We start from the raw sequence: 12652 nt of genomic DNA, 5'->3' as shown, positions 1-12652 counted from the left end.
GCACCGGCTGCTCGACAGCTGGGCAGGGCACGATGAAGTCGTCACGCCAGGAGCCCACGGAGCCCCTGGAGCAGCCAGGAGCCTGAGGCTGGCAGCAGTGCACACCAGGCTGGTCTCTGCTCCGGCCGGCCAGGAAGAAGCTTTTCATCGGGAGGAGGCACCGAAGTGATGGGCTGAACTTCTGGGAGGAATGAGTGTCTGGCCAGGCAGAGATTCGGGGGCCTGTCGGGAAGCGTGAAGAGCCAGTTTCAGTAAGGGCATGGCCAAAGCTTTCTTCAGGCTACAGAAGTTTCTCCGTCGGACCCAGTTTCTACTCTTCTTCCTCACAGCGGCTTACCTGATGGCTGGCAGCCTCTTGCTGCTGCAGCGGAGCCGCTTGGTTATCCAGCAAGGTTCACGTGGGACCCCCTCGAGCCAGGCGCTGCCGGCGTTGGAGGAGATGGGCAGGGCTGGGGTGGCAGAGCCCAGGAGCCTGCAGAGCCCCCGGCCGCTGGTGGCCGTGGACGCCCTGCAGGAGCCAGCCCTGGAGCAGTGGCACAGCCCGCGCTGGCTCACGTCCCGCAACTCGGAGCTCAGGCAGCTCAGGAGAAGGTGGTTCCACAGGTTCACCAGCGAGCAGGAGCCCCTGCAGACTGCGGGATCGAAAGCGATGAAGCGCACTGCTGAACACAAAGGTAAGGCATGGACCCTGCCCCTCTTCTGCACGCACAGACTGCGCTCTGCTGATCCCAAGCAGGTGTGCCTTCCTCCTCGCTCAAAACTGCTCAAATCACCACTGTCAAAACAGCTCTTAGGTATTTGCATAGGCCGAAGTACAAAGGATCCGTGCTAGGCGACTGCTGTGCCCTCACTGCAGCGGCAAAGGATGAGTTTGCAATCTCTGATGCTTTGTCTTTTAGAAGAACTAGTTGTTCTTGGAGATGTTTCATCGATAATAAAACAGGAATGGGATCTACACACCACATTTCAGAACCGCTTTTTAGTTTGTTGAATAAATTTGCCCAAGCAAAAGGGCACAAAATACCACAGCATAGGTGCCGCATCGTGCTGGTTCCTGAGGGAATTGTCAGAAATGGGAATGAGAAGGCGATGGTGGTGGGAGATGAGTCACACCGTGTGAGCCAGGCAAACTGAACCACTGGGCTTACCTGAAACTCCAAGCTGGGGCTGCTCCACGGATACCTCAGAACACCCTGCTGGTGGCAGGTTTTGGTGGCAGAGGAGACTGAGAGCTGCTCAGCCAGGGCCCGCCTGAGGTTCTAACTGCTGATGAGAGGGTTTATTTGTTATTTGTTATTTATTTGTACATCTCACCATATTGAGCTGTACATTCAAATATGCATCATTTGAATATCTGATTGAACATGAAGGGACATAATTAATAACAATACTGTTAACAAGCATTGGAATGGCTTTGAAGGTAATTAATTAAAACTTAACCACCTACATAAAGCATGTTATCTTCTCCAATTCCCTTCTAGTATACTTAGAAGCTTGTTATTTCATTATGCATCCCTTCCAAGACCTAATGAACTCTTCCATGCTTATAATGCTCAATAATGTTTCAGTGATGCCCTGTGACTCCTGCTTAGTAGAGCAAGGTTGCCTGACCATGCAGGCTGGGCTTGTGCACCCCTCCTGGGTGTGACTGAGGCAGCACAGCTCTGCCCCTGCTTGCCCAGGGGCTGCCAGCCAGTCCTCCCAAGGCTTCCCCAGGCAGACCCTCAACCCAAGCCACAAACCATGGCACGGCCCAGCCTCTTGTGAACCTCCCAGCTCACTCTGCCTCGCTCTGTCTCCACCCAGGAGCACAAGGAGTGGCCTTTGGTGAGAAAATGCCAGTCCTTTTTTTTGTCCAGGCCAGGCTGTCTCACCTGCTGACAGTGCAAGTGGCTCAAGGTAGGGAGCACACTTTTCCTGACAGAGACACTGGCAAATGCTGTTAGTACAACAGTGGGAGTTTTCTATTCCGCTTGCTCCCAGTGGATGGAATTCCCAGTTCCCCTGGCCTGGTTCTGCCATCGAACAGGATGCAGAGGTGCCAGGGACCGTATCACTGACAGCACGAGATGTGACGTGCTGCTCTGAGGCAGTGCAATCTCTGACTCATTCATGGGAGGATGTGAATGAGAAATTGCTGCCAGGCTGGCCGTGGCCTGGGAGGGACACAGGGAGGAGGGCAGGTGGTGGCTGGCTCGCCCAGGAGCCCCACTCGGGTTCTTTGGCCCCACGTCCTCAGCTCTCTGATGCTACAGGTTTGAGTGGAAGTGCCCAAACAAAAAATCTCCAGGAAAATGTGGAGCACCTCTGCTGCAGCTGCGTGACTCCCACCTCGTTAATGGTGTTCTGGGGGTGTGCATTCATAGCTTGTGAATTTTCTAATTACACGTTGGCAAATTACCACGTGCAGGTCTTTGAATCTACTGTTGTGTTTGTAATATTTAAATGTTTGATTTATTATTCCTGGCTCCAAAATCCCTGATGGAGCAACTAATTTTTTTTTTTCTTGTGGATTAGTTAATATAATGTTTTTTAGTTTTATTTTTCACCATATATTCTTTTTCTATCCACAAATTACATTATTTAATTTCCCTGTGTTTTCATCTCAATGTTGTTATTTCTAAAATCAAATTTCCTTTTTTCCTTAGTATTTTGATGATAAAATGTACTTTTAAACACACAATTGCTATATAATAGTGGGACTCCACATAATCGTTCCAATTGTATATTAAATAATGGGCCAGATTTTTACAGTATTTTTTTCATGACAACAAAAATTAGGCTGAGCACTGAATGCAGTCTAAGAGAAACATTTATCTTTACTATGCTAAGTAAAGCAAGACATATTTGAAAAGATTCCTTAGCACTAGAGAGGAGACAGCTCAGTGTGATAGCTACATTGTGCTGCCTAGTTAAAAGTGAATTTATCTTTCCATTACAGCTTTAATGTAACTTTCTGTATCCAAAGAAAATTGATTTTCTTAATATTTCTCTTGCACCATCTCATTATCAACTAGAGATTTTAAAGAACACTTGGGAGAAATCCAACAGGATTTCTGGAAGATTTTAGCATTTTGAAGGCTACGTTCTGCTGTACTTTAGAGAAGTGCTGTGTTTTGTCACCCAAAGGAGGGAGCTGAGCACACAGCAGCCGCATGCAGGAGCGGCAGTGCCGGTGGGTCGTGGGCTGCGGGTGTGAAGTGGCAGCTCTGCTGAAAGGAACCTGGGGAAGGGAAGGTCTCCTTTCCGTTCTGCCCTTTTCCATGGCGCAGTGGCGCTGACCCCTCACTCAGGTTCAGTGGCAGTGGACAGGTGTGCAGCCCCAGACAGGTTGGGATGATCACATGCAGCCCTGCTCCCAGCGTGAGGCACTGAATAACCTGGGGTGGGTTTTTCCCTTCTGTCCCGTCTGCATTGCCTAACCCTGGTCTTGCATGCACACAGGCACCTACATGGGCTGCTTCGCTCACGACTCAAGGGAGAGGACACTGAAAGGAGCTGTCTTTTATGACTTAAGAAAAATGACAGTAGCTCACTGTCAGGAAGCTTGTGCTGAGAGGTGAGTGGTATTTTTTCAGTGCAAGTTTTCTTTTTTTCTGACAATAAGTGGAACTGAGTTTGAAATGGGAAAAGCATTCCAATGTTAAACATACAGCATCTATGAAAACAGTGATGATGTCGTAGCTTCAGGCACAGCACCTCTCTTTGCCTGTTCTCTACGGCACCATGGCTACTTACATTGCATTCTCTACTGTCCTGGACAAAAATTAGTTTGGTTAAGTAGTCTTTGTAAGATATCTATTTTCTGATAGATCTTGGTCTCCAGCCCGTATGGTGCCGAGGGGCTGCCCCTCGGAGCTGTGTCCGGGACAGACTCGGCCCCAGCAGAAGGAGCAGGAGCAGGGGTGGCACTCAGGGACTGGGGACAGGGCTGTACAGAGGGACTGGGGACAGGGCTGTACCCAGGGACTGGGGACAGGGCTGTACAGAGGGACTGGGGATAGGGCTGTACCCAGGGACTGGGGACAGGGCTGTACCGAGGGACTGGGGACAGGGCTGTACCCAGGGACTGGGGACAGGGCTGTACAGAGGGACTGGGGACAGGGCTGTACCCAGGGACTGGGGACAGGGCTGTGCCCAGGGACTGGGGACAGGGCTGTACAGAGGGACTGGGGACAGGGCTGTGCACAGGGACTGGGGACAGGGCTGTACAGAGGGACTGGGGACAGGGCTGTGCACAGGGACTCGGGACAGGGCTGCATACAGGGACTGGGGACAGGGCTGTACCCAGGGACTCGAGACAGGGCTGTGCACAGGGACTCGAGGCAGGGCTGCTCGGGCACAGAGCGCTCTGTGCCAGCGGCTGCTGTTCGTGTGCGCAGGGCTTACAGCTACGCGGGGCTGGCTCACGGAGCAGAGTGCTACTGCGGGAACTCGCTGCCCGCGGCCGCGGCCAGGAGCGAGGAGTGCAGCAGCGAGTGCCGGGGCCAGCGGGGCTCCGTGTGCGGGGGGCTCGGCCGGCTCTCGGTCTACAGCGTGGAGCTCCGGACGGCGGCCAGGCCACGTAAGTGGGCGAGCGGCCGGGCGGGGGCACCACGAGGGACCGATGTCCCGGCCGGGCCGGGGGCTGCCCCGGCTGCCGGCGAGGAGCTCCCGTCCCGGGAGGACACTCGGCACAGCGCACAGCCACAGCGGCAGAAGCACAGCTTCAGCTGAGAAAAACACTCCCCGTGGTATCTGAAGGGCTGTAAAGCCACGTGTGTTTAAAAAATAGCCTTGGAAGAGCTGCCCTGTAACAGGAGGGCAGAAAATCGCTCTGATCAAGGCCTCCCTACGCTCAGACGTTCCTAAACAAAATAAGTGACCTGTGGCTGTGAGGAGTAAGTGGAGGCCGGAGAGAGCCGCAGCAATCCCCTTCCTGAGAGAAATGAGACCAGACTTTTGCTTTTCCATGGAGTTCTGTTCCAGCAGCGCTTGGGAATGTTGCTCCATCTTTAGATGGCAGCACACTCTACCCATCATTCAGTTAGCTGCCGTGGGGGACTCCGTGGATAAACCTTCAGGCAAACACAAAGCACCTAGAGATCTAAACAGCTGATCGCTCTTTGCAATTGGCAAGCTCACAAGACCTTATGGATGTTATTTGCTGAGAAGAAGCACCAAGCCCTTGGGTTGTGCCAGTATTGATGGTACTTCATTTCTTCTTAAAGACGAGTCAAGGTTTGTACAATAATCCAACCAGCTACATATAAATTATATATCAAAGGTACATAGACCTAAATTGCCACTGTCAGGCTGACAGGCACGTTGGCAGGTTTCCCAGGATATGCATCACTGTTTAAACCACCACTATGAAATATATATATACATTCCTCAGGAAAATACAGCATTTAATTTTTTTTTAAGTATTAATTAATTACTTCTCAAATTAGTCTAGCCTGAAGCTAGAGTTGTAATTTTCTTGCCCCTAGTAATACCTGATAGTTGTCTGTTTGAAGAATCCCCCTGGCACAAGCCAGCTGAGAGGCCAGCAGAAGTATTAATCACAATGAACAAGTATGTTAGAAAGAAACTCTGAGACTGGAAAGGCCCCCATGATTTACACTGTGTACTATAGAGCACAGACCTCATGTAAGTCTTTTACATGGAGCAGATTCAGTGACATCTTCACTTAAATCTTCCCAGACAGGGCTTGCTGTCTCCCCTCTGTCCCTCTCCTCCCTCTCCCCACTGTGGTTCCCAGACACCCAGCTCTGCTTCTGGTAAATGGTTTGAATAGTTACAAGAACAAAATTTAAGCAGCTTCTCCTTAGATTGCTCCAGGCTCTTGCGAGAGAATCTAGGCTTTTCTGCCAAGAAATTCATGCAGAACCAATTTTTTTTCTTCCTAACTGCACCACGTCTCTCCTGTCATTCAACTCCCTTTCCACGTCAGTTCTGGCAATACGTTCAAGGGAGCAACTGCAATAGTGCCAAGCTCTGTGGTGTTTCTACAGAAGCAGGTGGAATCAGAGACTGGTGCTGAAGGCACAGTGGAAGCTGATCTCACTGAGCAGCTGATGAAAGCCTGGTTTAAAGTCTGAAAAGCTGCAGCAAACTCCCTTGGCCTGAAAAGGTGTGGGAGCAGAGGGGCAGCTGAAGGGGAAGGTGGGTCCGGTGAGGGGGTTTTCAGGAGTCATTTTGTGATACAGAAGCTTTGTAGATTTTTATCAGGGCTTTTAACTGGTTGAGGGGAAAGCAGGTCTTCAGAAGAAACTGGGACCTGCAAACAATAGCAATGCCTTGGGCTGGTGGAATTTAACTCAAACTCGGTGCTGCAGTGTTCCTGTGGTTTGTACAAAGATAAAGGCAAGTGCTCCCTTCAATACCACACCATTTGCAACACATTCTTCTGGCACATATTATCGTTTCTCTTATTTCTGCAGCCTTTGTAATACAAAATTTATTTTATTATTTTTGGCTTCTGAACCTAATACTATTCTTTGTGAAAGAGGCAGGATACTACAGACATCATTTTCTTAAGAGAAACCTATTTCATATCCCTGCAGGGAGAAATGTTATCTATCGAGGGTGTTTTAGAGCTCCAGAAAATTTAACAGACACCTTTCCAGCCTCTTTGACACAGCCCAATTTGACGGCGGAGATGTGCTCTGAATTTTGCTCCAAGAAAGTAAGAACAATTCTCATCTCACATCCTTTCTTTTATTGTTACTTTAAATTCTAATCTGCTTGAGGGAAGGGCAGAGATTAGTGCCTTAGAGCTTTGAATTTGTAAATGAGTTTCTAAAGGACAAAACTCATTAGAGTAAATACCCAGTGATGCATCTGGTCCAACTGCTGGAGTGGGGATGGCGGGAGGGGGGGGAAGTCATCAGGGTGGTGCCACTAGACATGATACACAGGCAGGCTGCTCTAAGTGATGAGTATCTTCCCTTCCCTTCCCTTCCCTTCCCTTCCCTTCCCTTCCCTTCCCTTCCCTTCCCTTCCCTTCCCTTCCCTTCCCTTCCCTTCCCTTCCCTTCCCTTCCCTTCCCTTCCCTTCCCTTCCCTTCCCTTCCCTTCCCTTCCCTTCCCTTCCCTTCCCTTCCCTTCCCTTCCCTTCCCTTCCCTTCCCTTCCCTTCCCTTCCCTTCCCTTCCCTTCCCTTCCCTTCCCTTCCCTTCCCTTCCCTTCCCTTCCCTTCCTCCCCACTCTCATGGGGCTGTTTTTTTCTACACAGGGTTCCCCATATGATTTTGCCTGCAGCCACATTCAGCCTCACGCACTAAACTCAACATCCAATTACTTTTTGCAGCATCACAGAATTGATTGAAACTATTAGCTGGCTGTTTACAGTGCTTTGACCAGGACCCACGGCCTCAGTGCAATCTGTGCTCCCACGGAATAAGCAAAAGACCTCAAGTTGCACCAGGGGAGGTTTAGATTGGATATTAGGGAAATTTTGAGATTTCCCATGCAAAGCCCACTCCAGGTTTATCTCCTTCCTCACTCGTGCTGCTCAAGCTGTGAGAAAGTTGTGCAGGTGAGGGTCAACCTGTCCACCCAGCCTGTCCTGGGGACAGACACTGCACCACTGGCACCCTGCACTGACACTTTCTGAAGATGCAGGGGTACAGAGGAGCAGTTGTTTTGTTGCCTCAGAGAAGCTCCATCTTTGCAGAAAAGTTCATCACTTGCAGGGGCTGCTTGGCATGAGGTACAAAGGAACATTTTTATTCTAGGCTGTCTGTGTTTGACGGCAGGGAGACACTTATAATTTCCCAAACTGAGAAACACTGCTTCATTGTAAAGGAAAAATTTTTGTTTGCAGGCGAACCCAGAACTGTTTTGCCCTTGGATCAAATCTGTAAATAGTTTTTGACAATGTCATATCTCATTCCCTAAGTAAATGTTGGCTGTTGGGCACACGCGGCACACGTGTTGCATTCGACTCCTTATCAGAGGATGAATGGATGGGAAAGAGCAGGAGATAAGCTGCTCAGCAGTCCTGTCACATGCTCCCAGACTCCAAAAGACTTTTAAAAGGCAAAAAGTGTTGATGTGGAATAGATGGACTGAAATGTTCAGCACTCAAATACTCCCTGAATTTCCTTTAGCCTTCTGCCTGCCCACACAGCCCTGTGCCACCAAGAGAGCCCACAGGGGACTCCAAGGAAACCCATATCTTTCTGGTAAACAGTAGAAAGCCTGAATTTTAGGGCCAGTAAGCAACTGCTAATTTCTTTGGCAAATATTTAGCACATTTCCATCAAACTTGTTTTATTTCTTACCACTATTAGCCCAGCAGCTGGGGTTCATTGCCACACCACTACACAGCTTTGCAGCCTGTTACCATTCCTGGGTAAGATTGGTACACCAAAACCTGAATTACTCTGCACCAAATCCATTTAAAAACCACTTCTTACAGACAAGAACTTTCCTTAGGAATTTATTCCTTGCAAACAACACTAGCTGTGTTTGCGCACCTTAGTAGGCTTCCTATCTAGAAGCAAGATAACACAAATATGAAGACAGTAACAGGAAAGTAGCATGAGCTTTAGAACGACTCTGCTTTGATCCTGACAGTGACCCTGTGCAGATTTATTTTCTTTTGATGGCAGCAGCATTCCCTGCAGGCTGTTGATGCCACGGCCTTCGCAGAGGGATCTGATCCGTGTTCCCTGTGTGCAGGAGTTCCCGTTGGCAGTGATCCGAGGGCTGGAGTGCCACTGTGGGTTCCCCACCAGGCGCTTCTCGCTGCGCGAGGGCGCGGACGGGCTGCGCTGCAGCGGGAGCCGCAACGCCAGCAGCGCTGCCGGGGGAGACTACTGCCTGGTCTACCAGACACCTGTGCAAGGTACCAGCCCCAGCCCCGCTGCTAACAGCCCCTGTGCCCCCCGCCTTCTGCAGGGATCTCTTCGCAGCAGTCTGAGCCACCGTGGTGGGCATCACCCTATGGGCAGGAATTTAGGAAACGGTCTTCTCTAAATTGCCCTCTTGCAGTCATGCTCGTGAAGATGCATCTTTCCATTCTCTCGTTACGCAACACTTTTTAAGACGACTTGCTGGATGTACAATGCTTTGTTGCAGCTTTGTCAAAAAAGCATTGCCTCGCACAAAACCAGCAGAAAGTTCTTAGAGGATAATCTCTTTGGCCTCGTACAGCTGAATTAATTTTAGGAAGTAGCTGACTCACAGCCAGACCAAATTGATACCCTAATCTAAGAGAGAGAAGGAGGGAGCAATAAACTTTGTAATCAAGAGCTGTCAGTGGAATTATTAAAAAGCCACAATGCTAACAATGAAATACCTTCTCTCCTCACAGACACCCGCTGCACAGACAGGAAATTCTTAACCACCAAATCCAAAGTGTTCGTTGCTTTGTCAAGCTTTCCTGGGGCTGGGAATACGTGGGCACGCCATTTGATAGAGCACGCCACAGGATACTACACAGGAAGTTATTACTTTGATGGAGCCCTCTACAACAAAGGTACCAGGGCCCGAGAGATGGGACACAGACAGCCCTTCCAAAGCACAGAGCTTTACTCGTTGATCTGTCACCCTTCTGCTTGTCGTTGCCACCACGTTTGGTACAATTCAAACTCTCCTGGACCGAGCAGCCTCCCGCAGTGCAGACGGCAGCAGGGACTGCTCTGACAGGCAGCTGCCCTTGCAGACAGCAGCCAGGCTCTCCACTCCAAATGTGCACACTGCCTGCACTGCTGCCCTGTCACACACACCTGCAGCTCCCACCTGACAGGCTGGTCCAAAGACCGCTTACCTAAAGGCTGTGGGTAAGACCCTTCAGTAAACATGTAGGTAGGTTAAATTTCCAAACGTTGCTAATTACTCCGGGAGAGCGTTATGGTGAGGTGGCAGAGGTTCAGCAAGCACCAGGCACTGGCCCTGTGGAACGCTGCCTCACTGCAGTGGGGGGCTGAGGGTGGATGCCTCCCCCGGCAGAGGGACAGCCTGGCTGCCAGCACGTGCCCAGCGCGGTGCCTGGGGCTCCAGCCATGGTTTAGCTGACTGGAACGGTCACACCAGCTTTACACCACTGCAGGAAATCATTTAGTGGGAAAAGGTACAGACATAAAATCAGGCAAAAAAGCCAACAGTCCTGTCTTGTAAAACAGGTTTTAAAGGAGAAAAAGACCACTGGAGGAGTAGGAGGACCATCTGTGTGAAAACACATGAAAGTGGCAAGACAGAGATTGAAATGTTCGACTCGGCGATCCTGTTGATAAGGAACCCCTACAAATCCCTGATGGCAGAGTTCAACAGAAAATACGCCGGGCACCTGGGCTATGCCACTGACCGCAACTGGAAGAGCAAAGGTGAGCATTACCCCAGCACAGGCTGGTTTGAAAGGTTTGAAACCCATCTCCTCAGTGTGCTGGGAAGGGGGGACACGCTAGGACCTGAGTGAGCACTGCACACAAATTCAGTGGGACTTGAGTCCTGCTGCAGCTGAGATCAGTCCCAAAACCTCTGACACCTGCACGGTGGGAGCAGCTGTGCTCTTGCTCGGTGTCCACCCGCAGAGGGGAGGGGAGTGCAGCACCATTGCCACGGGCACACGGGAGCATTGCTGCCTGCAATGAAAACATCCATGTACAGCGCTCCTGTGCACAGCCCATCTGCCAGGCTGAGGTGAAGAAAATTTGCCCCTGCAGCATGTAATAACCATGAGAAATCTAATTTAAGATTTGGAGGATCCAATGAAGCATGACATTTCCTGAATGACACTCATTTAATGAGTTTTACAGCACTGCACAGGTGCTACTGCACTGCAGGAAAATAAGGATTATAGCAATAAGTGGAACTGAAATTCAGTGTCCCCTGAACACATGAAAACACTTCAGAACCTGCCTGCCTCACGTCACGTGTGTAAATGGCAAGCTGGGTGGTGACTGCAGTTTCCCCACTGGATACACTGCTGCATTCAGACTCTGCAGCAGAAAAGCCATTTGGCTTCCATTTCTCCTTGTCCATATTTTAGTCATTACAACTGTGGCTTGGCAGAGGGCTGGGGGGAAAAGTGTCCTGTGTCACAGCACATTTCTTTCCCAAGCTGATGTTTCACCTTTCATCAGTCACAACTCAAGACCCATTCATCAAAAACTGACAAAATAGCCCCCAGAAAAAAAAAGAAAAAAAAAGAAAAATCTGCTGGGAACGGCTTTCCCATACTGCAAACTGCAAATTGTTACATTTCAGCCACAAATGCTCTTTGTCCAGCACAAAAGCTTTCACTAGGACTGTCTTGACTTCAGGAAATTAAACAATCAAAGAGAGCAAATAGAGATCAAGGTATGGTTCACGTCTAAGGCAAAGGCAGATTGCTGCCATGCAGCGTGGCTAACACGTGTCTCCTTTTCCTGGTGTCCTGCTCATGCAGAGTGGCCAGACTTTGTGAACAGCTATGCCTCCTGGTGGGCCTCCCACGTCCTGGAGTGGCTGAAGTATGGGAAGCGCCTGCTTGTTGTCCATTATGAGGAGCTGAAGCAGAGCCTCATCCCCAAGCTGAAGGAGATGGTGGAGTTCCTCAATGTGACGGTGACAGAGGACAGGCTGCTCTGTGTGGAGAACAACAGGGATGGGAATTTCAAGCGGTCTGGTGCTAAACAAAAGAATTTTGAGCCATTCACCCAGGAGATGAAAGATCTCATCAACAAATACATCCTGACAGTGGATGAAGCCCTAAAGGGAAGAAACTTCTCAGGGCTGCCCAGGGAGTATGTGCCAAGATGATAGGCTGGTATCACGCTGCTGTGGTTAAAAAGGAAGTTTGTTTTTTCTTAAAAAAAAAAAAAAACCCAGAAAAAAATCCCAAACAAAAAACCCACAAACAAACAAGAAGAAAGGGAAAAGAAGGGGGGAAAAAAAAAGAAAAAAAAAAAGAAAACAAAACCAAAAAACGACCAGACCTCTTTAGCAGTTATGTCAAAGATACTTGTGGAGGCTGCTGAGCAGTGCAGCAGTTGGGAATGCCTGGGTTTTGTCAGCCCCAAACAACCCCAAACCTGGCTCCAGGGGCATGGAAGAGACCCCAGAGGGGTGGCAGAGAAGGGAGTGCCACCTATGCTAGGGGCTCAACACAGGTTTCTGCACCTCCATCTCTTCACCTGGAGAGCCATGGTGAGTCTAGGGGGACACCGGGGCCAAGTGTCCCCACGGTCAGTGCTCTTGGTTCCAGCTGGGAGCACCTGGAGAACAGGGGCAGAGGGGATGAAGCCCAGTCCCTCCGGCCCCAGCAGGGGTGGGCTCACACCTTGTACCCCATCCCTGAATCCCTGGAGGAACCCCAAGGCTCTCCGACCCGGAAAACCACGGCTGCATAGAGCTGCCCTCCAGAGCCCCTCCAGCAGCCGTGCAGGTTTGGTTTTGAACTCCTGCAGCCACCTGAGGTTTGCTGGACCCTGCAGTGGGGAGAGAGCAGGGGCACACAGGGCTGGCAGGGCAGCTGGCCCCATGGCCCCTGGGCAGCTTGGAGGTGGATAAACCCTGCAGCCAAAGGGGCTGTCCTGCTGCCAGATGCTTCTGTTCACATGAAATAAAGGATTTCTTAAAAATTTGAGTGAAAATTCTAATTTTAATAAAACAAGTTTGTATAAAGGGAGCTGAACTTCCTCTGCCTGTGTATCATTGGTGATTTAAAAACAACACAGGACG

The 12652-nt window shown here is 50.1% G+C and overlaps 1 protein-coding gene across 1 annotated transcript; it reads left to right on the top strand.

Annotated features, from left to right (window-relative positions):
• The first annotated feature begins 259 nt into the window (after positions 1-259).
• Positions 260-12306, top strand: WSCD1 (WSC domain containing 1). Its single transcript, XM_062507072.1, has 8 exons — positions 260-674; positions 3445-3559; positions 4383-4564; positions 6549-6670; positions 8669-8834; positions 9303-9467; positions 10114-10314; positions 11379-12306. Exons 1-8 carry the CDS (start codon positions 260-262, stop codon positions 11729-11731), a joined length of 1719 nt encoding a protein of 572 aa, XP_062363056.1. The 3' UTR covers positions 11732-12306.
• Positions 12307-12652: the final 346 nt, after the last annotated feature.

This window comes from Cinclus cinclus, chromosome 22 (assembly GCF_963662255.1).
Source record: "Cinclus cinclus chromosome 22, bCinCin1.1, whole genome shotgun sequence".
In the NCBI taxonomy this organism is placed as follows: Eukaryota; Metazoa; Chordata; class Aves; order Passeriformes; family Cinclidae; genus Cinclus; species Cinclus cinclus.
Note: the sequence above shows the minus strand (reverse complement) of the source record. Positions and strands in the feature narration are given on the sequence as shown.

Excerpts from the sequence above, each read along its gene's own strand:
- WSCD1 (XM_062507072.1), top strand. The coding sequence starts at position 260 with ATGGCCAAAGCTTTCTTCAGGCTACAGAAGTTTCTCCGTCGGACCCAG. Across the intron at positions 8,835-9,302 it reads CTACCAGACACCTGTGCAAG|ACACCCGCTGCACAGACAGG; the intron begins GTACCAGCCCCA and ends CTCTCCTCACAG. Across the intron at positions 10,315-11,378 it reads CCGCAACTGGAAGAGCAAAG|AGTGGCCAGACTTTGTGAAC; the intron begins GTGAGCATTACC and ends CTGCTCATGCAG.